Source organism: Actinia tenebrosa, unplaced genomic scaffold, assembly GCF_029948245.1.
Source record: "Actinia tenebrosa isolate PJP-AT-01 unplaced genomic scaffold, QUT_ActTen_1.0 PGA_scaffold5__44_contigs__length_20552954, whole genome shotgun sequence".
NCBI lineage: Eukaryota > Metazoa > Cnidaria > Anthozoa > Actiniaria > Actiniidae > Actinia > Actinia tenebrosa.
In genome coordinates, this window is record NW_028292582.1 from 4372800 (window position 1) to 4400588 (window position 27789).

Here is a 27789-nt window from a genome sequence, read left to right on the forward strand (position 1 = left end):
AAGATAGTTATGAGCATAAAAACTCTAGTGAGCTTTTAATATAAGGCAATATCTATCAAAAATGTGCTGTGCTGTGCTTGCATGCAACACTGTATTATTAATTTATTGTACAGAACAAAGTAAAATATTATTGAAGCTTAAAGTTTCCTACTCATTCAGAAAATGAATCCACTGGATGTAACATTCTCTTGAGTATTATTTCTATATCTTAATGAAAAAATGGAGAAGTTTCTACTTGCAAGATATTTTAAATAGTAAAACATCCAAAAAAAGGTCTTTGATGGAAAAAGTATACTTAAAAATAGGAGTTTTTCTAAACAGAATACTACGGATCTCATCAAACTGACAGGTCATTGAAAATTCATGTCTCTACCACACCCACTTTTGTGTACTGACACGCCCACATTTGTATTGAATTTCTTAGAACTCATCGGCTTGATGTTCAATAGCACGCTAGTCATGGATAGATATGAATTCCAGGATTCGTACGGGTTTAGAAAGTCTTGGAAAGTTTTGGAAATCAATAATGCATTTTTCCAGGACCTGGAAAGTTTTGTAAAATTTCTTTTTCGACCACTGGGCTATGGAAAAGTTATGATATTTTTCTGTTGGTTGCCCAGGTCCTACCTGGCAAAGAATGCTTTCCGTAGTATTAATTAAAAATGCCGATGTTTATTTTTTCCTGCTGCAAATCAATGTGCGCTGGCACTTTTGGTGAGTGCCATATTTTGTATTGGTTTGTATAATTGCTGAATGTCCATGAATTTCACTTTATGTTTTTGCTTATGTGGTTTTGGAAATTTTAGTTGATAGGCTTTGAGAAACTTTTGGAAAAGTTTTGGAAATTTTCACTGAGGAATCTGTACGAACCCTGGAATTCAAAGTCAAATACCAAGACAATAAATGTATCAAACTTTTCCTATCTGGCAAAGAGGTAAAAAGCCTGAATATAGAGTCTTGCTTGACAGAATCTGCAGAAAAATAAGCAGTCTGCGTGGAAAGGAAGTCAGCATGAAGTATCTAGAGAACTACCAGTAGCCCCTAAAATCAGCAGTGAAGTTTACAAATGTGGGTGTGTCAGTACACAAAGGTGAACGTGGTAGAGACATGAATTTTTAATCACCTGTCACAGTTCGTTGAGATCCGTAGCACTTTTCTTCATGACAGAATTTGTTGTCCAATGTTCTAATTGAACATTTCTCACTTTATTTTAGCAGTTTTATGAACAGTTGGACCCAGAAATATGTCACAACTTAGAAGCTCCAGGATTGTGTTCTTTGGACATTCTCAACAACACAACTACATGACAAATTCAACTCTTTATAGGGTTTTTCCTATTCTGACAATGCAAACAATGCTGTCCTGCACATTTTAATCTCAGTTGTGAGCCAAATTCATCACAGAAGTCATTATTTATATCATATCATGCTCATACTACTATTTAACATTACGAGTGTCCTATTTACTGCTAATTTCATAAACATGCGAACTTTCAAGCTGCCTCCTTAAATTTAGTTTTTCGCTGCTGTCAATCAAAACTTATCAGTTGGTTACTTTCATGTTTTTGACTGGCAGCAGTGAAAAAACAAGTTTCAACAGGCAATATTCACAACTACAGAGTTCACATGTCTATGAGAAAAGCAGTAAGATGAAGAGCTATTTATTTACTACTAGCAGCAAACAATGCTTAGTTGTGTCAGTCTGTTTGCTCCAGCCTTGTTGGGTTTTTGGACAGGCTCAAACGGCATATTGGACAGGAATCATGCTATGGGAATTAAAAATACAAACATCCCATTAAAATATTAGGCTGCGTTCATAATGTATGGCAGGGGGGGGGGGGGGGCAGTGAAATCTTTAAATGACAAAAAAAATCTCAAGACCCCCCCTTGAGGTCCCTACAAAATAACTATCCCCCCGGGAAATCTCTTGTAGCTTCTTCTAAAAATTTTGCATCTCCCCAATTCACCCCCCCCCCCCTCCCCATTTTTCCGACCCCCCCTTAATTTCACCTGCCCCCCCCTCTGCCATACATTATGAATGCAGTCTTAGAACAGCTTTGTGCCTCGATGTAGTCCACTGGTGCTCAGCCAGGAAAAGGGCGTACCCTTTCATTAAGCGATTAAATACCTACCAATTTTAACCAGGGTTCTATACAATCTTTATGATACAAGTGTCTACAAGGTAAGCCTTTTACTCCTTCACTTAAATGAAACTGTTCTTGACATACTGCACATTCTGTTTTAGCATCTGATGATTGAAAAAAAAAATTAAGGAGAAGGTAAGGTTAGAAAATTTGAAAGTAGTGTTGAGGACAATTGATTTTGAATGTAAAGGATAGTCATATACTAGGTACCCACCAACTTGTTCTTGATCTATTATAATTGTTGGCAATGCCTCTATTTTATCATTTTCTGCTGGCGGTGGCCCTGTTCCTTCTAACTGATTAAGTAGCTGCAATAGAATGGAGAATTTGAAGTTAGTATTTCACTGCTTTCTGTATGGGTGGTGTGTGTGCATCTTCTTCTTAAGAGAAAAAAAAAGGACAAGACATGGCCACCATGTTGGCTGTCAGGACAAGAGTAACCAAGACCAAATCTTTTGCTCAAGTCAACCAACATAGCAGCTATGAGGTCACATGCACTCCAAGAATGTAATGTTGTGCACCCCTTGCCATGAGAATAAAATAACAAAAGACATGGCCACCATGTTGGTTGTCAGGGCAGGAGTAACCAAGGCCAAATCTTTTGCTCAAGACAACCAACATGGTGGCTATGAGGTCACATGCACTCCAAGAATGTAATGTTGTGCACCCCTTGCCATGAGAATAAAATAACAAAAGACATGGCCACCATGTTGGTTGTCAGGGCAGGAGTAACCAAGGCCAAATCTTTTGCTCAAGACAACCAACATGGTGGCTATGAGGTCACATGCACTCCAAGAATGTAATGTTGTGCACCCCTTGCCATGAGAATAAAATAACAAAAGACATGGCCACCATGTTGGTTGTCAGGACAAGAGTAACCAAAACCAAATCTTTTGATCAAGTCAACCAACATGGTGGCTATAACATCTTCTATCCCAATACCTGTGTGATAATAGAATCTAATCCATTTGTACCCCAAACATAATCCCCTGGATTTCCATGAAGTTGAAGCATCCTTCTGCAATGAAAATAAAATAATGCAGTTTTGTAGGCAGAATTCCACTGAGGATCTTAATGTCACAAAAGATGACTTCTGGTAAATTAGTGTATAAACAAATGTTTTAAGTTGTACTGGGACGTGGGATGGTAAATTATCCTCTTCACTACCACTGCCAAAGAGGTCTATTCCTCTTAAAATACTTACAATGGAAATGGAATGTTTTGATTATTACTTGGTCCATCTTCTCTAGTGACTAGGGAAAAAGAGTAATAAAGAGTCAATGATTATTAAATAATATATATATAATATTAATTATTATTATATATTACTTTTTTTCTAATGGCATCACTTACCAATTCCTGGTAATCCCAATAGATTCTGTAATATTCTAATAAACATAAATGGACAATTATTAATTATTATTATTATCTAATGGCAAAGCTCTAATCCGATAGTAGTTTTTTTTAAACTTTGTTATTTTAAGAGTAGCATATTAAAATCCTTGTCCTAATAATCCTGATCATATTTTCTTTGCATAAGCACTTACTAGATCAATAATTAAAACATGTACACATGTATATTTTTGTATATTTTATTAAAATCCTTGTCCTAATAATCCTGATCATATTTTCTTTGCATAAGCACTTACTAGATCAATAATTAAAACATGTACACATGTATATTTTTGTATATTTTATTAAAATCCTTGTCCTAATAATCCTGATCATATATTTTTTTGCATAAGCACTTACTACAATGTAGATCAATAATTAAAACATGTACACATGTATATTTTACCATCCCTTGATTATATCTTCAGTTGTTGATTAATAATAATTTAGCACAGTTTTCAACCAATCAGCGTGCACTTACTATTCTAACTATATAATAAATAATAATAGTTTGTTATTTATCTGGCCCTTCCCTCCCTTGGGGCATTACAAGGAAAATTATAGTTGATACTTACAAATCAATAGCAGCTGCTTCTGCAGCATTACCAGATGACCCCCCCTGACCAGATGTTCTGACTGCTATTCTTCTTGCTCTGGGTAAACCTCGCCGCCGTCTGCCTTCACTTCCTTCTTTTTTGAAAGAAAAATAATTAAACATTAGAAATCTTGCATCCTTCCAAAATTGTAGTGCTATCCCTGTATCTATTATTTTATCAAATTAGGGATAATTAATGAGGAAAAGTAAAAGAAGTCTGTCACCAAGGAAAACAAAGTATCATCATCATTATCACATCATCATCACCACATCTTAGTCATCACCATCATTATCACAACACAACTGCCACTCAGTTAGCTCACTTGGTAAGAGCGTTTGTCTGTCATCAGTCTATCATCACATCTTTGCATTACTTTTTCATCTTCATCACCATCCCATCATTATCATCATGGTCAATCTAAAATATTAAATCAAATCTTCTACAATACCTGACGAATCATGTGGACCTAGGAACATTCTTCCCCAAAGCTGAGAGAAAAATAAACAAAATATCAAATAGGATTATTAACAAAAATGAATGATTAGAACAAATGCTAAAGATACTTGCCTGTGTAAAGGCTTCTTCAGGATTACTACCATCTAATTCGATTCTTTCTGTATTATTATCATCTTCATTGCTACAAATAAAACAAATAAATTCCATAAAAAATAAAATAAATTCCTGATACAATGATTTTGGTTCTTCAATTATCAAGAATAGGTTGCTATTGATACAAGACATTACTTCTGGTAATAGCTGCATTTTAAATGCTTGTAAAATCTTGGAGGTTGTTTTGATCTCTTGTTTTCAGGTTTCATGTCGTAAAAAGTAGTCAAATACAATATTTTGAAGACTTATTTCGACATGTTTTGACTTAACATCCACCAGTTGCCCCTCAGTCAACCACTTGCTTGCCCCCAGTCAACTCCAGAAAGTCATGTGATTGATAGTAAGCAATATAGAAGTCTGAAAACTATTTTATTGAACTAAATGCCTGCATACAAGGATATATCTTAAAAAGAGTATGGCAAGCAAACTTATGAGTGAACTACAGACAACACAAATGCAAATGCAAGATGTAAACAAGCACTACTGCACTTGTGTATCTTAATTTGCTTGCAGTTGCTTTTCACTTATGAAAATTGCTTGTGCATGCAATTGCATTTGTGTTCTCGTGTAATCCAGGCTTTAGTAGTGTTAGTCTTACTTTTCGCCGGTCATCTGCTCAACAAAGCCATTGTCACATTGAGGACATGTGAATTCCTATATAACAAAAAAGTGCATTATTTTACTATAAGAATAACATAAATACATGAACTTGTACAGTCGAATACAGCTCTCCAGCAAGATATTTTTCCACATTTTGAGCTGCCTATTGGCTGAATTAAAATGCAAACACACAAGTGCAGGTGTATTACGTAGTTTTCCAGCTTTTAATGCCTAAGGGGAACATTCATTTTTACCAGGGGGAGGGGGTGGGGGGATTTGAGGGGTAATTGAAAAAAATTGGTTTATAAGGGCCCGGACCTCGAAGTCCCATAGCATTTTTACAATAAACAGAATAAAAAAACAGGGGAGAGGTAAATTTTTGAATTTTTTGTGTTGGTAACCAACAACATCCCACTGCCACTCCCTGATAAAAAATGAGTGGTCTCTAGTATGCAACAAAAAAGGTCTGAAAAAAAAGGTTGCAGTTTAAACATGATCATCTTGTGACTGGATATTTGATGTATAGAGGAGTTCTAATGACTGCCATGCATATTAAGGTTCAAAGTAATGAAAATCTTCTTTGGAAAATGCAATAAGATTGCATTGTTCCTGTCCTACAACATGGCTGCCATTCAACCCCTTGATAACAGATTATGAAAGAAAGTTTCACATGACTGTTCAAAACTGATGGCACAAATATACCATGTGCTAACCATGGGTTCTGATTGGAATAACAGTAACCTTGCGTGCAGTGATACATAATTATGTACATAAACTTTAATACCCAAGGCTAGTTATGCATATCATAAGGCTGAGAAACCTTTACCAAACAAACTCCATAATATATTATTTATTATTTATCTGAAACTTGCAATACTATTAAGCTTATCAAAGTTAGCCAGTATATGCAGAGTAGCCACTGTTTCACTCAGAGAATCCTTCATTTGCTTGCCTGATGAACACAGCAGTAGTTGATTTTCCTTGACTGGCTTTGGATTCAACTGATAGATATTTCAAACGATGATTCAAAAGAAGTTAAATATTTGACAACGTTCGCAATTTTTGACTTATTTTATACAGATCAAATTCAAGAGATGTTGTAATCCGTCTAGTTAAAAAGGGTACTGTGAAACACCTGCAAGTTGCTCAAATGTGAAAGTACCTTGTAAAACAGTCTGGTAAACATATAAAGTGCATCATCACTGAATGATGCAATAATACTCCTCAAAATATCACATTACACTCGACCAATCTCCCCCATAGATTAAAGGGGTGTTGCTTGTTACTTACCGGTAGGTTTGGTGATATTTCTCGGTTACACACATGGCAAAAATATCGTGAACTTGGAGGGTTTTCAACTACACCTTCCGCCATACTTTCTTCTCCGTTCGATATCTCGCCAAGTGACGTCATAGCCAGGAATAAGAGAGACTGGGCCGATATCCCTGGACTGACAACCGACACAGGAAGCCCAAAAAGAGTGCGCCCCTCACAAAGCGATTAAAAATGATATACGCATTCGTGCCTTAAGTGACTCGAAGAACACGTGACAGTTGACATTGCTTGATCCGTTATGATAAGTTGTTTACTGTATGGTGCTGGCGCTTTTGAGAAGACACGTAATGGAATAAATCTACTTGCAAAATAAATGTGATAAGTGTTGGGGGGGGGGGGGGGGGTTGTACATTAGTTATTTTCATGGGTCGGAGTTGTAGTCAAAACTGACTTAATAATACTAAGGCTGATGAAAGTTGGGCCATTTACACTGTAAAATCAATGGATCATCAACATATAAAATATTTTAAAATTAATTCAAGTCACAAAGTACTATACTATAAATCTACGGTAAAGAGTGAATCTTCCATCTTCCCGTTAATGAACAGCTATAAACCACCTCACGTACCGGATCCAACCTATCATCTCTGACATAAAAAAGTCATGATAACCTACATCTTGTGAACTAGAAGACACGGTATTGGAATAAATCTATTCCCAAAATAAATGTGATCGGTGGGGGAGGGGAGAAATCATCTTTTGAAAATTAAAGTCACTCAGTTATTTTCATGGCTGGTGTATTTAATTGGATCGGATTTGTAGTTGAAACTGAATATTAATTCTGGGACTGATGAAAGTTGCATTGGCCAACTGCACTGTAAAATTAATACATCATCTACATATAATATATTTTAAAGTTCGTGTCACTTGGAAGTCTAAATCTGAGAAAAAAGAAAATCTTCCATCTTCCCAATAAGAACAGCTAATCACGTACGCACCAACCTACCATCTTCGGCATAAAAATGTCATGATAGCCGCGTACGTCTCATTATATTCTGATGTAAGACTTGATTAATTCAACCAGCTGTGTTTATTTTTAGCACGATAGAAATAAAGAAGTCTATAGTCAGGATATTCTGTTTGCAAAAACAGTACTTTACCTCAGTATTTGATTAGTTCTTTTCAAAAAGAGAGAGTTATTGCCCTCCTCGTCGTCATAGTAACAATCTTCCCATCAAAGATTGTCCTGTCATTCATTGATGTAGTCTATTGATAATTACGCTATTGAATATCTTTTAAACTCATTTTTTTCTATTTGTGGGCGAAAAATTATAAACCGGCCTCAGCGATGATGACTAACAAGCAAATTAAAAAAACGTCTCGAACCTTCAAGAAGACGTATGTGGTTTTGTAAATGCAAACTATTAGAATTAGACCAAGAATAAATGATCGGTGAGTTACTACTCTAACGTCACAGTTGAAGCCTAGCTCCGTTCCGTTCCTGGCTTCCTCAATTGACATATCAGTATTTCTAAAACGTACGTTTAATTCCGCAAAAATTAGAGCCTTAAAGTTTAACTTCGTTTGACTCAACAAAAAGAAAAAGGAACAATTAAGTCACAGCGCTCATGCATCATCACTACTAAAGGTAAGAAAAAGTGATTTCATTTTTGAAAAGTTTGCTTTGCAAGGTGTTTTGAGGACTCATATGTTAAGATAAGCAAACAAATAAGTCCTAATGCTTTTGTAGTCATTATATAGGCCAGCAGAACAAAAAACCCTAACCATTTAAAGCGTTTTTTGCGGTTCAGACGATGTGTTTGAAAGATAAGTTGATTTTGTTTTTTTCTTGGTTGGGGTGGTTCTCATAATGAAAAACAAGGCAATTTTAGGTGGCGCGCGCCGAAATGAAATTGTCTTGTTCATATCCGTTCATGGTTTTATTTTTTGAATGTTACGAAAACCATTTCTATTTAGCGATAAAAGCTTATGATCAAATCAAGTAAGACCTTCTCTTATTTCATTCGTTTGTTTATGGACTTCGTTCCGTCAAAAAATTACCATCAAATTATGCAGCATTTGGTTGATAGTAATCTCTTCCCTCGAGAAATATGGATGATCGATCTTGCAGCTATCGATTTTGATCCGTTCTTTTGATTTGAACGGTACAGAGGCTCGTGAAGGGGTTAACTTCAACTCCCTTGTAAGTCATTTCTAGACGCATTTTATTAATACTTAAAAGACAATAAGAAAAATTTATCGAACAAACGTTGACTTTAAAATGAAAAACTAAACAAGGACAAATTAAGAGATACTGTGAATCTCAGTTCATTTGTCATTGCAAAGCGACGTCTGAGGCAATGATAATTTGTTAGCATCCCACCGGAACATAGAATGTGCCTAATCATGTAGCATGCCAGTTTGGACCCTACTTTGACGAACAACCTACCCGATCTTTCCAAATGAATGAAGGCCTATGCCCTGGCGCTGGCCTTACTCATTTGAAGTCCGCGAAATATTCTACTCGCTTTTCCCTCACCCTCCCCCACCACACACAGTCATATATACGCCTCTTTTTTGGCAGCTTCCAGCTAAAATCGAGAATGCGTAAGGCTCTATATTTAGCCTTCCAATGACCTGTCATTTGAAAACGTCCCTTTTCCGTTAATCCGGCCGTATAACATCTTCCGGAGTTGAATTTGATTTATTTCTTCGCGTTTTCTACCCCGGCAATGTCAGATTAGTTGTTATATATCCTTTGACTATTTCTCTTTTCTATGATTCATTTGTGCAGTACCACTTTGAAACTTTAAGTTTAAGGAAAATATTGAAACGAGTTTAGCTGAGTGAAGGTCTGCATGAACAAACATGCACATATCGAGTAGTAATCAAATAAGAGCGGCCAAGATGGTAGTCTGCTTAGTTCTCACCAGACCTACTATGGGTTCTTGGGGGGAGGGGGGAGGCCAGGGGCTGGGGTAATGGCTTTTTGTTAACTTTCTATACTAATTATTCCATAGTGTGTCTCGAAAAATGGCCCAAAGACATAGCTTTTCAAAGGCGTGCATCAATTATGGCTATCAGATTTGTGGATGGTGTTCCCATCGAGAAAAAATCTCAATTCGTGGACAAAGTAGGTACACGCGTAGCACAATCGAATGGCGTCATTGTGGCTGTAGTGATCACACTTGTTGAGCGCACAAACGCGCGTGACCATTGACTTACTCCACAGGAAGTTCATACGAAAATATAGTTTTTTACTAAGTTGCATTTTTCTTGCGTGGATTGTTTTCAAGCGTTATTAAGTCCTGTATTTTTGAAGAAAACTCTTGGAATTTTGCAGAAAATATCATTAGATGGTGGCCCCAAATTAGGCGACGTTGGGCTCCCTGTGTTTTTTATTCCACTGACCTTGATTGATTTTGATTGACTGCTCATTTGACTGCTCATTTGGAGTCAATATATTCAGTTCAATCTCAAAAGAACTCACGACATGATGAGAGAAATAGCAGCAAAATACCTTCCTGTTGTTCATCAAAACACTCGTAATTTGTACACAAAACGTATAGGAATTCATGGCTAAATTCAAATCGAAATACAGACACTTCTAGGGAGGCATTCAGGATGTCTATTTTGATTGTAGTTGGTAAGAAATTGTTATCAGTCATCGATCATTTTGATTTGCTACCATATTCATTATTACTAACTTCAATCTTGTCATCTTGTCAGTGATTTGTGAGTAATTTCTCTTTCTTTTTCTGTGTTTCAACTTACTTCACGACCAAAGTTAAGAGAGGAAAAATCACTGCTGAGCAAGGTGAGATTATAAAATTAATCTTCTCCCAGATCAAATATAATATGATTCGAATTCGTTTAGTCAGGACCGAGAGGAATTTGTTAAAATGAACTCAAATTAGTTGTTCGATACTGTGTTTCCTACCGGATATTTAGTTCAATCTGAAGGATCGCTCTTTCTTTAAGCATTATAACACTATTCAGAATCGATAAAGGATTTTAAAAACTTTATATTGCACTCAAAGTCAACTTGTTTTTCTATTAAATTGAAGAGTTTGATCACTAGCATTTAATCTTACTGGTAAACGTATGATATCAAATTAAGACAGATTTGTTCATTCACAAAGCACACATGCGTTTTTGCTTTACTAATTTTTTTCTTTTTATAATCTCAGAGCTTATGTTTATCACAAACTTGATTAATATTCAATGAACTATTTATATCGCGCTAATCATCGACATCCAAGAAGGGTTTTGTTTGTAAATTATTGTAAGCTAATTCATTATTCAATTCAGCAGGTAAACTCAACACTTATGTAAAAGTGATTTTACAGAATACGAGTCTACAGACAGACCTAGTCAAGGGTTCCACTCCCAACTGGGGACAAGAGTTTGTTTTGTAAGTGACAGAATTTACAACTTATTCTGTAATTAGCTATGAAGTCTTATGAAAATATAATGTCAAGCTCTTTAAAAAAGGGTCATTTGACTTTTGTTATCAATAAATTATCAATATGTACATGTATTAAGAATTACTGAGTAAGTATGTATGTATTAATTATTAATATGAATTAGTTATTATTGTTAATGTATTTAACTGTTCAGGCATGTTCAGTGTAACGTCCAGTATAGTCCTGCCCCAAATCAACGTCTGTTGTCTCCTGTTGGAGTTTTTTATTTTGAGCGAAGAGAAAGTTTGTCGAGCACAGCGAGAGAGCAAAGTTGTAGGTACACAGAAAGAAGTGGACTTTGCACAAGTCTAGAAATTTTACAAGCACAAAGAATCTTTGAGTGCAGACAATAAACCAATGAAAAATACTATTTAAAATGCAAATACTTGAAAAGTTAGTGGCTGAGTTCAAGGGGGAGAGTGGTCGACAAGTGATCTGACCCTCAGTGAGTCATGAGCAGCCACATGTATAATCTTAAGTATCGTTTAATATAATTCATTTGTTTACTGTTGTTTTTGCAGTGAGACAAGCAAGCTTGATCAAAGTCTTTTCTTAGAGCTATGGAGCAAAGGTTTCTTCTCAGATACTCTGCTTGGACTTGCTGAAATTCCACTGATGCAAATACATCATTCAAATGAGGTACATAAATATCCTAGACTTGGAATTCCTGTGTAGGGTGTGGCACCACAGAAAGCCCATCAAGTAATTTCACTTGTGAGCATGCTCTAGAGACAATGTCATTGAAATTTGCAGCCTCCATAAGTCAATGTGGTATGATATATAATGAAGATATATAATAATTATATATATTAGAAGGATTCTGAACTGAATCTGGACATATAGCCTTAGAAGTGTGCAGGAGGCATGTCATAATGAACCAAGCAAATGACTGCCTATCACAAGGCTTTTCTGTAGCCCTGTGGTTAGAGCATCCCACCGGTATAGAGAAGGTAGGTCATGGAGTCAATTCCTATCAGGCCCGCCACACCCCTAGAGATAGGCCTGTAGTGACAAATGATAAATTATTTCCATACTTACTTTTCTTCCCAGAGGGGGTACTCCCCTATATTCGCTTTACAGGTACGTGCCGCCAATTAGGGTATGGTTTTCAGCGATTCTACTCTGGAACAGGGTATATAAAATCGCGCTTGCTCTGGGACAGGGTATATGAAATCACACTCTCTCCTCTCTGGAACAGGGTATCCATTTTGCAATACTGGAACAGCGTATGATTTTCAGCGATCTTGCTCTGGAACGGGGTCAGGGTTCAGTGGGCTCAGCGGCACATCCCTACCCTAGATGGGCAAGAGTACCCCCCGGGCTTTTCTTGCTAATAGATAAATTTGATGGTTTCTGCTGGTATAGGAAGGAAGAGGAACCTGGATATCACTTATACAAGAAACCAGCAATGGACCAAAACCAACTGAACACAAACTATTCATTGACACCAGATTTGAACTTCCTTCTGGTAAGCCAACTAGTTGGAGGAAAAAAAGTACAATTTAAAGTACTGATATTCTACCCCTCTGTTTAAATCCCCCCCCCCCCCCCTCAGATGAGCTGATATCTACTGCATAATTGGTGTTTTAGTTTATGAGCAAAGGGTGCACCCCCTCCTAAAACAAAAAATCCTGGATAGGTGCACCTCCTAAAATAATCCTAAATCTGCCCCTGAGAATTATCATCAGTCAAGCTCAGTGTTCCATAAATTAGGCTTTGTTGTATGGTTTGCATCAAGTTGTAAAGAGGAAAGATGTAATTTTAATTTTTCAAGAAAAATGATTGAATAGTGTTGATTAATCTCAAGAGAAAGAGAGAGAAGAAAGAAAAATTCTGGGAGCTCAAAAAAAATTTCTTACTGTATTCAAGCTTTCAACCTGATAATTTTAAAATTTTGTAAAAAAAATAAATTTGTATGTAGAGTGCATGCACTAAAACCCTGAACATTAAATAGTACTAATTAGTACTATTTCATACAGAATCCTTTGTTTTCTATTGTTTAATTATCACTATTTAGTGCTAAAAATTAGTATTTGTTTCACGGATTTAGTGTGAGCACTCTAATATCACGAATAAGTTATGTATTGGTTTATTGAACTTAAGTATGCATTGATTCCAGGTCTCTCTGAAGAAGATGCCAGACTCCTTCAAGAGAAGCTTGACATGTTTTATACCATCATGGATCAAGAGCTACAAGTACTACAAGTGCAGGCACAAAAAGAAAAGGTTAAAAAGGAAGTTGAATCAGGTGAAAAAAAAAAAACTTGTCATCACTATTCACCACCACAAAGTACAGCAGTGGCGCAGCTCAACGGGGTCAAACTGAAAGCATGTGGAGGTGCCAACTGGCAGCCATTATACAGTCCATGTATGACCCCAGAGCACAACTCTAACCAGTTTGAATTAGTTAGGGTTGATTTGAGAGGAGGGAGGAAAAACCGAAAAATAGCTATGTAGTGAATAGTTAGTTATCCATAGGATTAAATCCAGTGGATAACTATTTGAATAATAGTTAATAAAGTTTATCTGCAGGATAAGTGTTTATCCAGTGGATTGTGGTGCATATTTCAAATGAACTTAACTTGCAACTGATGTGAGAAAATGTATTGCTAAGTATTAGTCTAGGGCATCTAATAAACTCAATAGTTTTGATAAGTAGCTTTTGTTTCTAACATGACAATGTTAAGCCAGGCCAGACTTGTTCTTTTCAAAAGTGTTGAGGCATGAAAGGAATCTAAGCTCAATAGATCCCAAAGCAATACAACAATGATAAAAATTATATCTTTTCTTTCAGTAACTAGTGATGCAGAAGGAGAACAAGAAGTAGAAGGAGGAGGAGAAGAAGAAGAAGGAGAAGATGCAGTGGATAATTCCAGCATTGTATCAGAGGATTATTCAGCTTTCTTAGTCAATGAAAATAACCTATTCCAAGTTCCAAATGGAACTAACATGAGTGATAGTGAAGTGGATCAGAAGAATGGAGCGAGAAGAAAAATGAGTCCAAGCAGGTTGGTTAGCCATTGATTAATCTTCTCTACACTGTTTCCTATCGCCAGCCTTCTCTACCTTCCTGTTCATCCATGCATCCATCCATCCATCCATGCATCCATGCATCCATCCATGCATTCATCCATGCATCCATGCATCCATCCATCCATCCATGCATCCATCCATGCATCCATCCATCCATCCATGCATCCATCCATCCATGCATGCATGCATCCATCCATCCATCCATCCATCCATCCATCCATCCATCCATCCATCCATCCATCCATCCATCCATCCTTCCTTCCTTATTTACTTAGCAGAACTGTTTCTCCATCTATCCATCTGCTCATTTCTATTTCCATGCATTCATCTTTGTGTCCATCCATCATTTATTCTGTGTTTCTGTCCATCCACTCATCTGCCTGTCTGTCCATGGATCCATCCATCTGCCTGTCTGTCCATCCATTCATCAATGTCCATCTATTTGTCCGTCTGTCTGTTTAACTATCCATCCAATCATTGATGTATATTTATTTAATCTTCAGAAGAAACAGGGATTTCCGAATTTATTCTCCAAATCCTGAACCAGTAGACAGCGAAGTAGATGGTGAAGCAGCTCATGATGAACACAGACATCATGAGAACATGAGTGAGGACGAAACCTACCAAATGCCTGAAAGTCAGCAAAACGAAATTGTAAGGAAAGAAACAGTTTGCGAAGAACAAGACGCGGTAAGAATGAACGATAGAAACAATTGTAATTATTGAATATGATATCAACCTACAAGAGCACTAGACTTGTCACTATTAGCCGTTCCTGGGTCTCAAGTTGGCATTGCGGTGCATTGTGGGCTGTTTTAGGGGACATATTTCCAAAATGGCGTCTATCCTGGTCAAAGTCGGTTAGCACTCGTTCACATGGACCAAAAAGACCTTTGAGTGTCAAACAATAGAACAATGCACTGTAAAGCCCCGTTTACACTAGCGATTTTTGCTGCGATTTTTTTTTTTTCGATTTTGTCCATAATAAATAATGGTAAAGAATTTACTCGTAAAGTTTTTTTCAGAATAACAAAATTTTCCTAGACGAATGTATCTTTTGAAAGATGAGACAAAAAATTTCATATTTCCGAAAATTGCCACAAAAATCGCCGCAAAAATCGCCGCAAAAATCGCCGCAAAAATCGCTAGTGTAAACGGGGCTTAATGCAAACTCGACCCATTTTTTCCCCTCAATCTCGGAACGGTCAGTATTGTTTGATATTGACGGGTTGCAAGCATTCTCAAGAGAGTTCAAAGACAAAAGCATGGCGGCCATTGTGGTGCCGTTAACAATGGATGCAAATGAGAAGTATTTTCATGATAATTTGTCTTATCAACCATAGATTTAATGTTCCGAGCTTTCGGCCTACTCGGCCATCCTCAGGGAAATGAAAAACGTTACATATTGAGAAGTATTTTTTTAAATGGCACAACGCTCCCCCGAGAGGGCACGATGACGTAACGTGCAATCGAAGAATATTTAGTATTCCAGTTAGCATGAGGTTTCAATGCACTGCCCCATAGTGCATTGCACACCGTCTATAAATAATTCAATATTAACGAAGTCCAGAGAAGAATTTGCAAAAAAAAAAAAAGAAAAAATTACGTGACCATGACAGCGGTAATTCTCTTCAAACAATCACGCCATGCGCGCTGTGATAGATATCTCAGTTGTCGTCCATACCTTAGTGTGATCGTACCTTGTGCCTTAATTTTTCGAAGTCGCAGAAATCACGAGCGCTGATTGGTTCAACCGAAGTCGAAAAAGTCTTACTTTTGCCGTGCCGCTCGTCGATTCGACCACAGGTAGCCCAAGAAGTTCGTAAGGTAATTCTATAAAAATATCCAATAGGAAGTAAGAAAATACTTACTTTTAACAAATTTAAACAACACTATCTTTCTTTAACTGATTCTCAGCACTACAGCACTAAAATTCCTGTTAAACGTTTTTCGTTCTGCATTTTTCTTGTGCTTTTCTTTGCTCTCTATCATGTAAGTCATTACTTGGGCTGCCTGTGATTCGGCTGACTGCCATTCTCGGCTTGACCCCAACTGTCAATAATACAATGGACTACTTCGAGGATGCGATGGCATTCTTGAATCGCGAGGCGTTATGGGTCGCCTAGGGGGGAAAACGAAACAAAGATACTGAAACGACGACCCCACGATGTTTGAGAAATTTCCTCAGTTGTGGAACTGTTCACTTATTTTAATTCATCTCTTGTCAAATTGTCTTGTTGTGAACCGTAAATGTCAATCGACCCCATTAAAACTCAAGAGCATGCGCGCTTAGCCTTGAATCCAGCAGTTGTTGGTTTTGTTATTCTATTTTTTGCTTTTGTTTACCGACCTCAAAAGTGAGGCTAAACCCAGAGTCGTCAATATTCCCCTTCACAGTTCCCTGCGCCATCTCGGAAGGTAGCCATGCCTTTGCATCGAAGCGAGACGAACGGTGAGATTGCAATGATAGAGACATGAATATTTGTCCAAGTTGTCAAAAAGAGGCGTCTTTATTTCAAGCTCACCTTTCATCTCGCTTCGATGCAAATGCACTACTACCTTTCGAGATGGCGCAGTGAACTGTGAAAGGGACTATTGTAACGAAGCTTTGTATATTTGCCGCGTGGAGTACCCATAATGCCATTTGATTCAAGATGGCCGCCGCATCGTCGAAGTAGTCCTGGCTAGTGGTCTAATATATAGTCTAATTTCTTTTCATCAGATTGAGCAGGCGGAGTGGGAGATGGTAGAGACTGCAGATGTTGCTGGCTACGATGAGAGCACGGAACAACACGGGTTACCGGCTCCAAGTAGACTAACCAGGAAACACGCCATCAAGAAATCTCCCAGTGTTTCGCGAAAGGCATCATGGTAAATATTGGGGAGTGCATACTACACAGGGTATCCCATTTTAAATATTTCTGGTTTTCGATCATTCCGTAGGGAGTGAAATAACAAGGACACGGAGGCCATATTGGTTGATATAACAAAATAATTCATTGATAAGTCTTTTGTTAAATTTAATCAAGATGGCGGCTATGACGTCATGTGCAAACAAAGAATACTCATTTTTTCCTCCAATAATCAATTAGTAGTTAAAATAAGCTCCACCTTAGCCCCCTGTAAAGATACTAACCGGCCCTTGCTCAGCCGAACAAAAAATTAATAAGTATAAATTATTGTTATTAGTTTTATAAATGTCATTGTATAATATCCGTCGCTGGATGAAATAACGCGGAGCAATCAAATCCAAGCTTTATTTATAATAAGTTACTATTTTTAATTTTAGGAATGAAAGAAATGCGGAATTGTTACGGAACGTCGACTCGGGATTAAAGATTAACAGTCGGAAAAAGTCCATACCATTCGTAAGTATACACTTATTTCAATCAAGTTAGTCACCAAAAAACCTAGAAAGCTGAGATCACTGAGGATCAAGGGAATTTTTTAATATCAAACAAGTAAAGCTTTTGATACGATTTGCAGCTTGAGGATGCTCAGAAGAGGTGAGACTGTAACTGGTAAAAGATCTAAAATCCATCAACAGTTATTAAAGCGGTTGAAACATGTAAAATGTAACTACCCATAATCCTTGTTGGTCTCAGCTTTGTAGCTTTTCAGGCGACTAACTTTATTGAAATAAGTGTGTGCCAATATTTCCTAACTGAAACCATAAGTCCTTACAGAACTGACTTCCGGTTACTCAGTTCCGGTTTATGCTCACTCCTGTGTAAGTTGTCTTTAAATAACTCCACTAAGATTGAAAGTCATGACTTCGTATCATTTTGTTTGTCAAAAGCATCATCAACGATTGGTTGCAAAACGAAGCTTTCCTGCCCAGCTAAACCTTGCTCAGAGAGCCAACTTGGACGATGAAGAATTGGTAAGTTACACGTTTAGCAATGTAGCAATATGACTGCGTACTCGAAACAAAATGAAAGTGGTTTCCTTCATCGGTTGGGGAGAGAGAAAATAACGACGCTGAATAAAAGGATTTTCTTCATCGATTGAAGAAAAAGTTGTACAAAAATAACGCTGTGCTGGAATTCACGTCAGTCCTTAAATTGTTATTTCTTGGTCTTTATAAATCGTGTTTTATTAATTTAACTCTGCTTTACAGACAATAACTTCAAAAACGGAAGTATTTCTAGCTTGCATTGATTTCGTTTTGTTACATTAATCTTTATATCTTTTAAATAATCAGTAAATCGCCAAAACTAAGGAAAGGAAATTCCATGAAAGATTTTTAATTGTATAGCTACAAAGTGAAATGCTGCTTGAACTCTTTTTCTCTCAGACAGCCCGCGTTGTTAGCCGTGATTTGTTCCTCTATATATCTTGAACAGTTCTTTGTGTTCTTTCACTATCGTTAAAAAATACGTTCGTGTTCTACAAGGTCTACAGTTCCTCACAATGAATCTCGAAAGCAAAATAGAAAAGAATCAGGCATTTCAATGAAATGATGCATAAAACACTAGATGCTTTTTCTGAATTCAAATACAAATGCTTTTTCCTCAGAAACAACACGTCTACAAGAAAGCATTACAAGCATTAATATATCCAATCTCAGGTAAATCTTTTCGTAGCAGAAAATATTTTTCTCATTATTCGTCATTTCACCTATTTAAAAAATTACCAGATTGTCTCTTTTAAACTATTACACACCATGTCCACGATATTAAAGTGAATACTATTTCCCATTGTAACCTTGTTTGACAACAAAATTTAGAATACTGCGTTATGAACGACGTGATTTTCCGTGTCGTGACCGCGTGACAGTTTGTGCGCGCGGGTTTTTATTTCTGCAACATGTACAAAATTGTTTCTCTCAAACTGAAGCCGGAAATTTACACTCTAACTGGTATAACCGGTAAAACAGGCTGAAGTTTAAAACTGGGCCGTTTATCCTGGATTTTTTCGCACTTGATCTTAGTACTGTATTACATTATTGATGTGTGTTAATGGTTTGTAGATACAACGCCACATAATTTTGAAGTTTGGTCGACACAAGTGCCTGCATACTGCTATGAGTGTGAAGGGCTTCTGTGGGGACTGGCGAGGCAGGGATGCAAATGTAAAGGTAAACTGGATATGATTATAATGATGATGATTATTATATTTGATATTATTATTAATAATAATGATTATTTTATATAATAATATTATTATAATGACCTTACATGACGATGGCAATCATGATGATGATGATGGTGATGATGATGGTGGTGATGATGGTGATGATAGTCATGATGATGATGATGATGGTGGTGGTGATGGTTGTGGTGATGATGATGATGATGGTGGTGGTGATGATGATGATGATGATAGTCATGATGATGATAATGATGGTGGTAATGATGATGGTGGTGATGGTGATGGTGATGTTGCATGATAATGGTGGTGATGAGAATAGTGGCGATGGTGATGGTGGTGTTGATGCCACTAATGGTAATAAAGATGTATTCGGTGGTGACGACAATGATTTAACATTTGTGTCAACATTTTCTCTCTCAGAATGTGGCGTCAAGTGCCATGAGAAGTGTAAGGATTTATTGAACGCTGACTGTCTTCAACGTAAGTGGAGCCGCAGACAACGAGAAAAATATTTATAAAGTTTATCAACGACGTGACATGCGCAGCAATAATGAGCTGCTGAGTCACTGCATGCAATCTTCACTGAGCGTGTGCTATGGTAGGGAAACGAAATGAGAGCACTTCTCTTTTACTTTTATAAGGCGCGGCTGAGAAGTCAGTAAAACATGGAACAAGAGACAAGACAGAGACCATCATCGTGGCAATGCAGAGAAGGATGGAAGACAGAGAGCGAATGGCGCCAGATATATTTGAACTCATCAGGTAATTCCTTGCACTCTTTTCAAGACTTTTTAAACTAGTTTAAAGTTCATTTGGAAACATGGGGATTCCGCAAAACAAAGAACAAAAAAACTTCAACGAAAACTTTAGACCTTCTATGGCTCGGGAGACTGAGAATTGACTTCTATGAGATCGACGTAAAGTAATTCACAGTCTTATGCCACAGATCATATCAGATAGTGGAACAGGATTGTGAACGGATTGTCGTAATATAAATTGCTGTTTCATTGTGATATTCTCAGGGAAGTTTTCCATGTGAACCCCAAGACTCACGCTGGACACTTGAAGGCCGTCAAGAAGCAGATATCCATGGGCACTTCAAAATGGTCGGCTAAGATCGCTATCACAGGTTAGTGAGCAATACTAGTCAGCGATGCCGCGCTATATGTCTGCGTGACCGTTAGTTTACTGCAGTTTTCCATATTCTGCGAGGCTGCACGCTGAAATTTGGTTTTTCGCTGCCGTCAATCAAAGATAATCAGTCGTACTTTTTATGTTCTTGACTGACCCCAGTAAAAAACCGATTTCACAACAAGCCGTTGAAATGTTGTAGTTCCCAGAATATCGAAAACCACAGTAATAGTCTTGAATTCGCTGGAGTGACTACGAAACAATAGCTTACTTTGCTTTCGTGAATTCAAAATAAATAACGTTATTTCCTTCTCGTTTTTCAGTGGCCAGTGCCCAAGGTCTTATTGCTAAGGACAAAACAGGTATGAATGGTCCCCTTACCGTTATGTATATTTTACAATATCCATGACAACCAGGTTTCCATGACAACTAGCTATTTTGTGGTGTCGTAGGTACAAGTGACCCGTATGTGACTGTACAAGTTGGCAAAACCAAGAAAAGAACGAGTACAATACCACATGAGTTGAACCCAGAATGGAACGAAACTTTCTACTTGTAAGTCAAAATACCTCTTTTAGTGATATTCATTTCTCCCGACTCCGGAAAAAATCGACGTGTGAATTGAGTCTACAAGATGATTGTAACAACGACACTAGAGAAAAACGTTTGCGCATGCGTGCATTTTAACACGTTTTCTAAGAATTTTGAAGAGTTTGAGTGAGAAAATAAATGTTTGTTTCCTGCAAGTATACGAAAAAGTTCGAGATTATACTTTTGTCAGACCAAGATACTGTATTAACAAACACAATTAAATGGACAATAAGTTTTGGCATTTTGTGAAGTCCAATTTATCAGGCATGTTTGAAAGCCAAATTTACATATGTTTTGACTAATTTGCATACGGATTCAGAGCATGCGCAGACGTTTTTCACTCGTGTCTGTAACAACTGTTTGTTTTATAACGAGAAAACCCCTCATATGCAGTCGATACACTGATAATAACTCAGCTCTCTTTTCTTTTCTCTGTCTCACGTAGCGAGTGCCATAACTCGTCCGACCGCATTAAAGTTCGAGTGTGGTAAGTAAACGATGTGATGGAGTCGTAGTTACTGCATCGTACTGACCGTCTTTCTAATGAATGATTTGGTATCGTTTTTTCAATACGATTTTGCATTATTTGTGGTTGTTAGGGATGAAGATGACGATATCAAATCTAGAGTAAGACAAAGATTGATCAGAGAACCTGACGACTTTCTGGGACAGACGATCATTGAAGTACGGACACTGAGTGGAGAGATGGATGTCTGGTATAACCTAGGTGAGTAGTGGGTAGACAGACAGACAGACAGACAGTCATAAGAGACGCAGACAAATAGACCGAAAGAGAGCAAAAAATCTGGAGATTTGGATTTTTTTTCTACGGGTTAAAATGCTTTTACTTGTTTTTGTTTCCAATAGAAAAAAGAACAGACCGTTCGGCCGTGTCAGGTGCCATTCGACTCAAGATCAGTATCGAGATAGAAGGAGAAGAGAAGGTCGTCCCTTACCACACCCAGTACACATGTTTACACGAAGTATGTAATATATAGCATAACTATGCTCTGATTGGCTAATTGTCTGGTGCGCGCACCTTAAGAATCAATAGACCTCTTTATCTTGGGCGTAATGGTTTTCCATTTCGGACCAGGTGTCATTCTCTTGAGAATAAAATTCTTTGTTTGAGTTGTAGAGTGCACGCACTAAAACCGTGAACATTAAATAGTACTAATTTGTACTATTTCATACAGAATCCTTTGTTTTCTATTGTTTAATTATCACTATTTAGTGCTAAAAATTAGTATTTGTTTCACGGATTTAGTGTGAGCACTCTATCCATATTCATGTGTCTTCTTTTGCACAACCCTTAAACAAAGAAATGATACTCTAGGGAATGACACGTGTTCTGAGGGTCTATTGTCATCATTTCCGATCTCGTGGTATTTTTATCAGCTGAGCACGGTTGTACGAAGCCTGGATAGCGCTATCGGACGGATAAATCTTATCCCTTGGATAAATATACTGGATAACAGCATCGACTTATCCACTGCATAGAGATTTATCCGCTGAATAGCGCTATCCACCCTTCGTACAACCGAGCCCTGGATGGGAAGTTCTCAACAGAAATGTGCCTGAATGATTGAGTATTTGTCCATCACTGAAGGCCGGTAAAGAGATTCATGAGATTCAATCAGCTTATTCTCGGATGTAACAATTTTGGGTATTCTGGTTGAGTGACTAAGCACAAAACATTTCAACTCGAGGCTTTGGGGAAACAATGCAGTCGTATTTATTCTTTTGTTTCCATGGAGCCTCGACTCGAATTGCTTTGTTCTTTATCACTCAACCAGAATATCAAAAATTGGCAGATTTATGAAGTGCCTTCAGATAGCAATACGTCTGTCTATGATAGGAAATTTATCTCTGAGTAACACTAACATTAATTGATATCATTCTGTTCCATAGAACATCTTCCACTACCTTTGCCAGAAGCACGATGGACAGTTCCCCATACCTAACGCATCTGGGGTAAGCACAACATTACGATACAATCTTCTTGCGTCTATCAACATTCTGCTCAAATTTGTTTTGCCAAAACAGCTAGTTTCTAGTTTTAAAATCAATAATAATATCCTAATAGCCTGACAGATGGTGATGCTTACTAGTGGTTGCTTGTCAGACAAGAAACACTTGGATGTGATTCAGGATTATCAAAGCCGATTTACACGGTACGATTTTTGATCACAACTGTCGCGCGCAATATGCTGACGACACGAGTTGCTTCGTGTAAATTGACCGTACGACTTGCTTACAACTGTAAATGGCAGCTAAAACTTGGCGTAAGCATGTTGCGCGCGACAGTTTTGAGGAAAAATTGTACCGTGTAAATCGGCCTTTAGGCCCCGTCCACACGTATCCGGAAATTTTTGTATCCGCAAATTATTTTTTTGCGGATACGAAAATGTTTGCGTCCACACGCAGCGTATTCGAATCGTTTTCACCGTCCACACGTATCCGTTTTCGTGAAATTTGCGGATACGGATACAAAAATTTCCGGACACGTGTGGACGCAACCCGTATCCGCAAAAAAAATTTGCGGATACAAAAATTTGCGGATACGTGTGGACGGGGCCTTAGACAAAGAAAATATAAAAGGTCTGTGCAACTACCAATGTATATGTCGAAACGTATCCACAGTTCAAGCAAAAACTAGAAGATGATCAATGTACCTTTTTCTTTAGAGAGAAGAGCCGTGGAAGATTTTCTTTCCTCATCCATCTCTCGAGATAGTCAACGAGTTCGCGATGAGATATGGAATAGAGAGCATATACCAAGCGATGACGTAAGTACATGACGTAGCTCTATATGTAAGTGGTAGTGTATCAAATGACGTTGTGTATATATGTGTGTGTTTGCAATAATATATGACTAGAGAGCATATACCAAGCGATGACGTAAGTACATGACGTAATTTAATACAGATAAGTAATATAATAACTTAAGTGCTGGGGTATAGCAGCTGATGTATGTGTGCGATGAAGAATAGAGCGCATCTAGCAAATAATGTAAGCAAAGGACGTAAGTCGATACGTAAGTGCTGACGTAATGAATGCCGCGTTTTTGCAGGCATTTTTCGTGCTTGACGTCATGCTACATGCATCCAGGAATCCCAGCTGTTATCAGTAGTCTATTGGCCAATATCAACGCGTTTTTCTCACACACCACGGCCAACTCTGCTACTTCAGCTACTCATCGATTTGCAGCCACCAACTTTGGAGTAAGTACAATCAGAAATTCCTCATAGACAGGCAAGTGATTGAGATTCTTATTCATTAAAGAGGGAAAGACAAAGAGAAGGAAATACAGAGATGTTTCAGTGCATTTAGGAAGATGAGTGGGTGGATAGGGACTTAGGACTGAAGAGACAGACCAACGGACGCTTTATTCTAGAGTGAGAGAGACTGATGGATGGTTGAAGTCAGATAGATAGATATGCAGCCAGATAGACAGGCAGACAAAAAAGTGACGTATTCACAGAAAGGTAAAGCATAAGTGGTCAGGCAGACAGACCTATAGACAGACAAAATTATTGACAGACAGCAAGAACAGACCTACAGACAGACAGACAGAAAGACAGACAGACAGAGCAGCCAGAAAGACAGAGCTATAGAGAGACACAAAGACAGACCTATAGACAGACGGTTTGAGAAGCCAGGAACAAAAGGATGGACGACTTATATATCATCCTTATACATCAATCTTTCTTTCAGAGCGACAAGTTTGTAAAGATAATCGATCATCTTCACAATACTTTGAGGATCGACATGGCGAATTATCGAGTAAGAACAAATAATCCAAGCGTCACCTTACTGGAATAAAGCGTTTTACGTATCACAAATTCTCTACTCTCTCCGCTCTATATCTCCCTCCATACATACCTCTTTTTCTCTTGCTACCAAAACTACCACTCTAATTTTGCAAAGCAAGACTGCTAAGAAGCTTGTGGTGCAAGGTTTGGAGAAATTATGACAGTTTGTATTGTTGTGACTTTTCACTGATTTCAGTCACATTGTCCATAGTGCATTTCGGGCTTGGTATGCAACAAAATCTTTAACAGCCATTTTTGAAATACAGTAGCTCTAATCCTATGCACTAAAAGTCGTTACTTCGTGCGTGGTTTTCTTTTCAACTTTCGTGGAAGACGAGTTTACACCAACAGTTTTTGCTAATATCTTATCTTATTACCTTGTTACAGACAAACTTCCCCTCTTCAAGTCAAGAGAAGCTAACAGATCTGAAGTCATCAGTTGATCTTCTAACGAGTATAACATTCTTCAGAATGAAGGTAGTGGACTGCGGTTTTATCCAGGATGGTTGGCGTATATGGTGAAGGTTATTTTCTAATCTTTTTCTTGTATTGCATTGATAGGTTTTAGGACAACGACCAACCAGAACAGCTGAAATCGTTGCTGAATGTGTCAAGGTACTAATATATTTTAAAGCTTCAAATAGTTTTATCGACACCCTGAAACAACCTCTGGGCTGTTCTAAGGGCACGGCTTACTCACAGATGGAACACTAAAACAACCTTTGGACTAATCAAAGTCAAGGCACGGCTAGCTAACTCACAGTTTCAATTGGAACTATTTAGCTTGCTGCGGAGGGAGGAAAACCGGAGAAAAAACCCTCGAATCAAGGGAGAGAAGTAACAAACTCTACTCGTATGTGAAGATGACGGTACATATTATTCCCCTCCTCCCTCCTGCCAAAATCACTTTTATCCCTGCTATTTCCACAATCCTTTCCCCATCGGCTGCCACTTTTGTTCCTCCTCAAGTCCTGTCCTTCCTCTCTTTATCCTTCCTTCCTTCTCTCCCTCCCTTCTTCCTTCCTTCCTTCCCTCCCTTCTGCCCTTCTTCCCTCCTTTCCCCCTTCCCTTCTTCCCTCCTTCCCTCCTTCCCTCCTTCTCTTCCTCCCTTCTTCCTTCCTCCTTCCCTCCCTTCTGCCCTTCTTTCCCTCCTTTCCCCCTTCTCTCCCTCCCTTCTTCCTTCCTTCCTTCCCTCCCTTCTGCCCTTCTTTCTTCCTCCTTTCCCCCTTCTCTCCCTCCCTTCTTCCTTCCTTCCTTCCCTCCCTTCTTACCTTCTTCCCTCCTTCCCTCCTTCTCTCCCTCCCTTCTTCCTTCCTTCCTTCCCTTCTGCCCTTCTTCCCTCCTTTCCCCCTTCCCTTCTTCCCTCCTTCCCTCCTTCTCTCCCTCCCTTCTTCCTTCCTTTCCCCCTTCTCTCCCTCCCTTCTTCCTTCCTTCCTTCCTCCCTTCTGACCTTCTTCCCTCCTTCCCTCCTTCTCTCCCTCCCTTCTTCCTTCCTTTCCCCCTTCTCTCCCTCCCTTCTTCCTTCCTTCCTTCCCTCCCTTCTGACCTTCTTCCCTCCTTCCCTCCTTCTCTCCCTCCCTTCTTCCTTCCTTCCTTCCCTCCCTTCTGACCTTCTTCCCTCCTTCCCTCCTTCTCTCCCTCCCTTCTTCCCTCCTTTCCCCCTTCTCTCCCTCCCTTCTTCCTTCCTTCCTTCCCTCCCTTCTGCCCTTTCTTCCCTCCTTCCCTCCTTCTCTCCCTCCCTTCTCTTCCTTCCTTCCTTCCCTCCCTTCTGCCCTCCTTCCCTCCTTCTCTCCCTCCCTTCTTCCTTCCTTCCTTCCCTCCCTTCTGCCCTTCTTCCCTCCTTTCCCCCTTCTCTCCCTCCCTTCTTCCTTCCTTCCTTCCCTCCCTTCTGACCTTCTTCCCTCCTTCCCTCCTTCTCTCTCCTCCCCTTCTTCCTTCCTTCCTTCCCTCCCTTCTGCCCTTCTTCCCTCCTTTCCTCCTTCCCTTCTTCCCTCCCTCCCTCCTTCCCTCCCTCCTTCCTTCCTTTCCTCCCTTCATTCCTTCCTCTCATCCATCCTTAGTTCTTCATCCCTTCTTCCCCCATAGACCACCTTCTTTCATCCCTCGTCTACTTAGAATGTCAGGATCAATGCTAAGATACAGTGCCGTCATGGTCACGGCACCTTTTCACCATACACTTATCAAAGCCATACAACTGACCTCTTCTCTAAATAATGTTTCTGCACCTACCTTTATCGTCTCGTTGACTTTAACCCCATTTTTCCAGAACTGCATGAAAGCCACGTACGCTTTCCTCTTCGCTAACTGTGTCGACCTCTACGACCGTGAGCTCTCCTCCGATCGCACAGCGCTAGATTCACACGAGTTCCAATCTGGACCAAAAAACCTGGACTTCTGGCCAAAGCTTATTTCACTCATTGTATCTGTCATCGAAGAAGATCGAGGAATTTACACACAAATCTTGAACCAGTAAGTTATTGTTTAAAAAATCTGAAAGTAAAGGTTGAAAGTAAATTACCCGTGTTGCCGTGCGTGTATGTTTTATTGGGGGGGGGGGGGGGGGGGGAGGTTTCACCGTTACTGAGATGCTAAGGCAGTTTTCGTATGACTGTGAAAAGCTCACGGCACGAACGCGGTCGTGAAACGGCAAGGGATACGCCAGACCAACTACATTGTTTGAGAATTTACCCTCGATCCAATCAATACCGGAACACGGCATAACACGGCGTGGACATCACATTGCGCGAGAAAAAAATCAGCCAATTAAAATTCAAGAAAACATGACGGGTCACGGCACGGCACGGCACGCTTACGGCACTGAGCTTTTCACAGTCATGCGAAGACTGCTCTATTCGCGTATCGTAACCGTACCGTACCGTGACCGTGCCGTGTGATGTGTATTTTTTTCATAGATTTCCCACCGAGTTGAATGTTGGCGAGGACAGTGCGCAGATGTTTTGGAACCTTTTCACGCGGGATTTGCAAGAAATGCTACAAGGTGAAGCAGTCAAGACGATTATTTGCGATCAAAACGTTCACTGAACT

The 27789-nt window shown here is 38.8% G+C and overlaps 2 protein-coding genes across 6 annotated transcripts in view; one reads left to right on the forward strand and one right to left on the reverse strand.

The window, feature by feature from the left end:
* Window positions 1-1183: 1183 nt before the first annotated feature.
* Window positions 1184-6743, reverse strand: LOC116303635 (E3 ubiquitin-protein ligase RNF126). 2 transcript variants are annotated; one of them, XM_089037360.1, is made up of 11 exons: window positions 6631-6743; window positions 5339-5394; window positions 4699-4768; window positions 4580-4619; window positions 4111-4222; window positions 3497-3531; window positions 3348-3396; window positions 3086-3161; window positions 2358-2451; window positions 2132-2247; window positions 1184-1765 (listed from the first exon to the last, which is right to left on the reverse strand). In XM_089037360.1, the coding sequence occupies exons 1-11, from the start codon at window positions 6712-6714 to the stop codon at window positions 1697-1699; spliced, it is 801 nt and encodes a 266-aa protein (XP_088893486.1). In that variant the 5' UTR covers window positions 6715-6743; the 3' UTR covers window positions 1184-1696. The 2 variants fall into 2 exon arrangements, with proteins under 2 accessions (XP_088893486.1, XP_088893485.1); XM_089037359.1 differs by having other exon boundaries at window positions 4111-4225.
* Window positions 6744-8124: 1381 nt separating this feature from the next.
* Window positions 8125-27789, forward strand: part of LOC116303644 (protein unc-13 homolog B) — a 31643-nt gene continuing 11978 nt past the window's right edge. Inside the window, exons 1-30 of one of the 4 annotated variants that reach the window (XM_031713221.2) lie at window positions 8125-8263; window positions 9636-9748; window positions 10403-10432; window positions 10927-11029; window positions 11603-11720; window positions 12447-12549; window positions 13201-13329; window positions 13876-14089; window positions 14618-14804; window positions 16837-16985; window positions 17404-17482; window positions 17914-17997; window positions 18633-18684; window positions 19087-19194; window positions 19629-19688; window positions 19850-19970; window positions 20231-20337; window positions 20663-20701; window positions 20792-20894; window positions 21376-21417; window positions 21530-21657; window positions 21798-21913; window positions 22842-22904; window positions 23618-23718; window positions 24003-24153; window positions 24647-24715; window positions 25132-25221; window positions 25306-25359; window positions 27011-27213; window positions 27657-27742. In XM_031713221.2, the coding sequence (XP_031569081.1) occupies window positions 9649-9748; window positions 10403-10432; window positions 10927-11029; window positions 11603-11720; window positions 12447-12549; window positions 13201-13329; window positions 13876-14089; window positions 14618-14804; window positions 16837-16985; window positions 17404-17482; window positions 17914-17997; window positions 18633-18684; window positions 19087-19194; window positions 19629-19688; window positions 19850-19970; window positions 20231-20337; window positions 20663-20701; window positions 20792-20894; window positions 21376-21417; window positions 21530-21657; window positions 21798-21913; window positions 22842-22904; window positions 23618-23718; window positions 24003-24153; window positions 24647-24715; window positions 25132-25221; window positions 25306-25359; window positions 27011-27213; window positions 27657-27742 (2989 nt within the window). In that variant the 5' untranslated portion in view covers window positions 8125-8263; window positions 9636-9648. Of the gene's footprint in view, window positions 8264-9635; window positions 9749-10073; window positions 10262-10402; window positions 10433-10926; window positions 11030-11602; window positions 11721-12446; window positions 12550-13200; window positions 13330-13875; window positions 14090-14617; window positions 14805-16836; window positions 16986-17403; window positions 17483-17913; window positions 17998-18632; window positions 18685-19086; window positions 19195-19628; window positions 19689-19849; window positions 19971-20230; window positions 20338-20662; window positions 20702-20791; window positions 20895-21375; window positions 21418-21529; window positions 21658-21797; window positions 21914-22841; window positions 22905-23617; window positions 23719-24002; window positions 24154-24646; window positions 24716-25131; window positions 25222-25305; window positions 25360-27010; window positions 27214-27656; window positions 27743-27789 lie in introns of those variants that run through there. The other 3 variants (XM_031713222.2, XM_031713223.2, XM_031713224.2) reach the window with 3 other exon arrangements.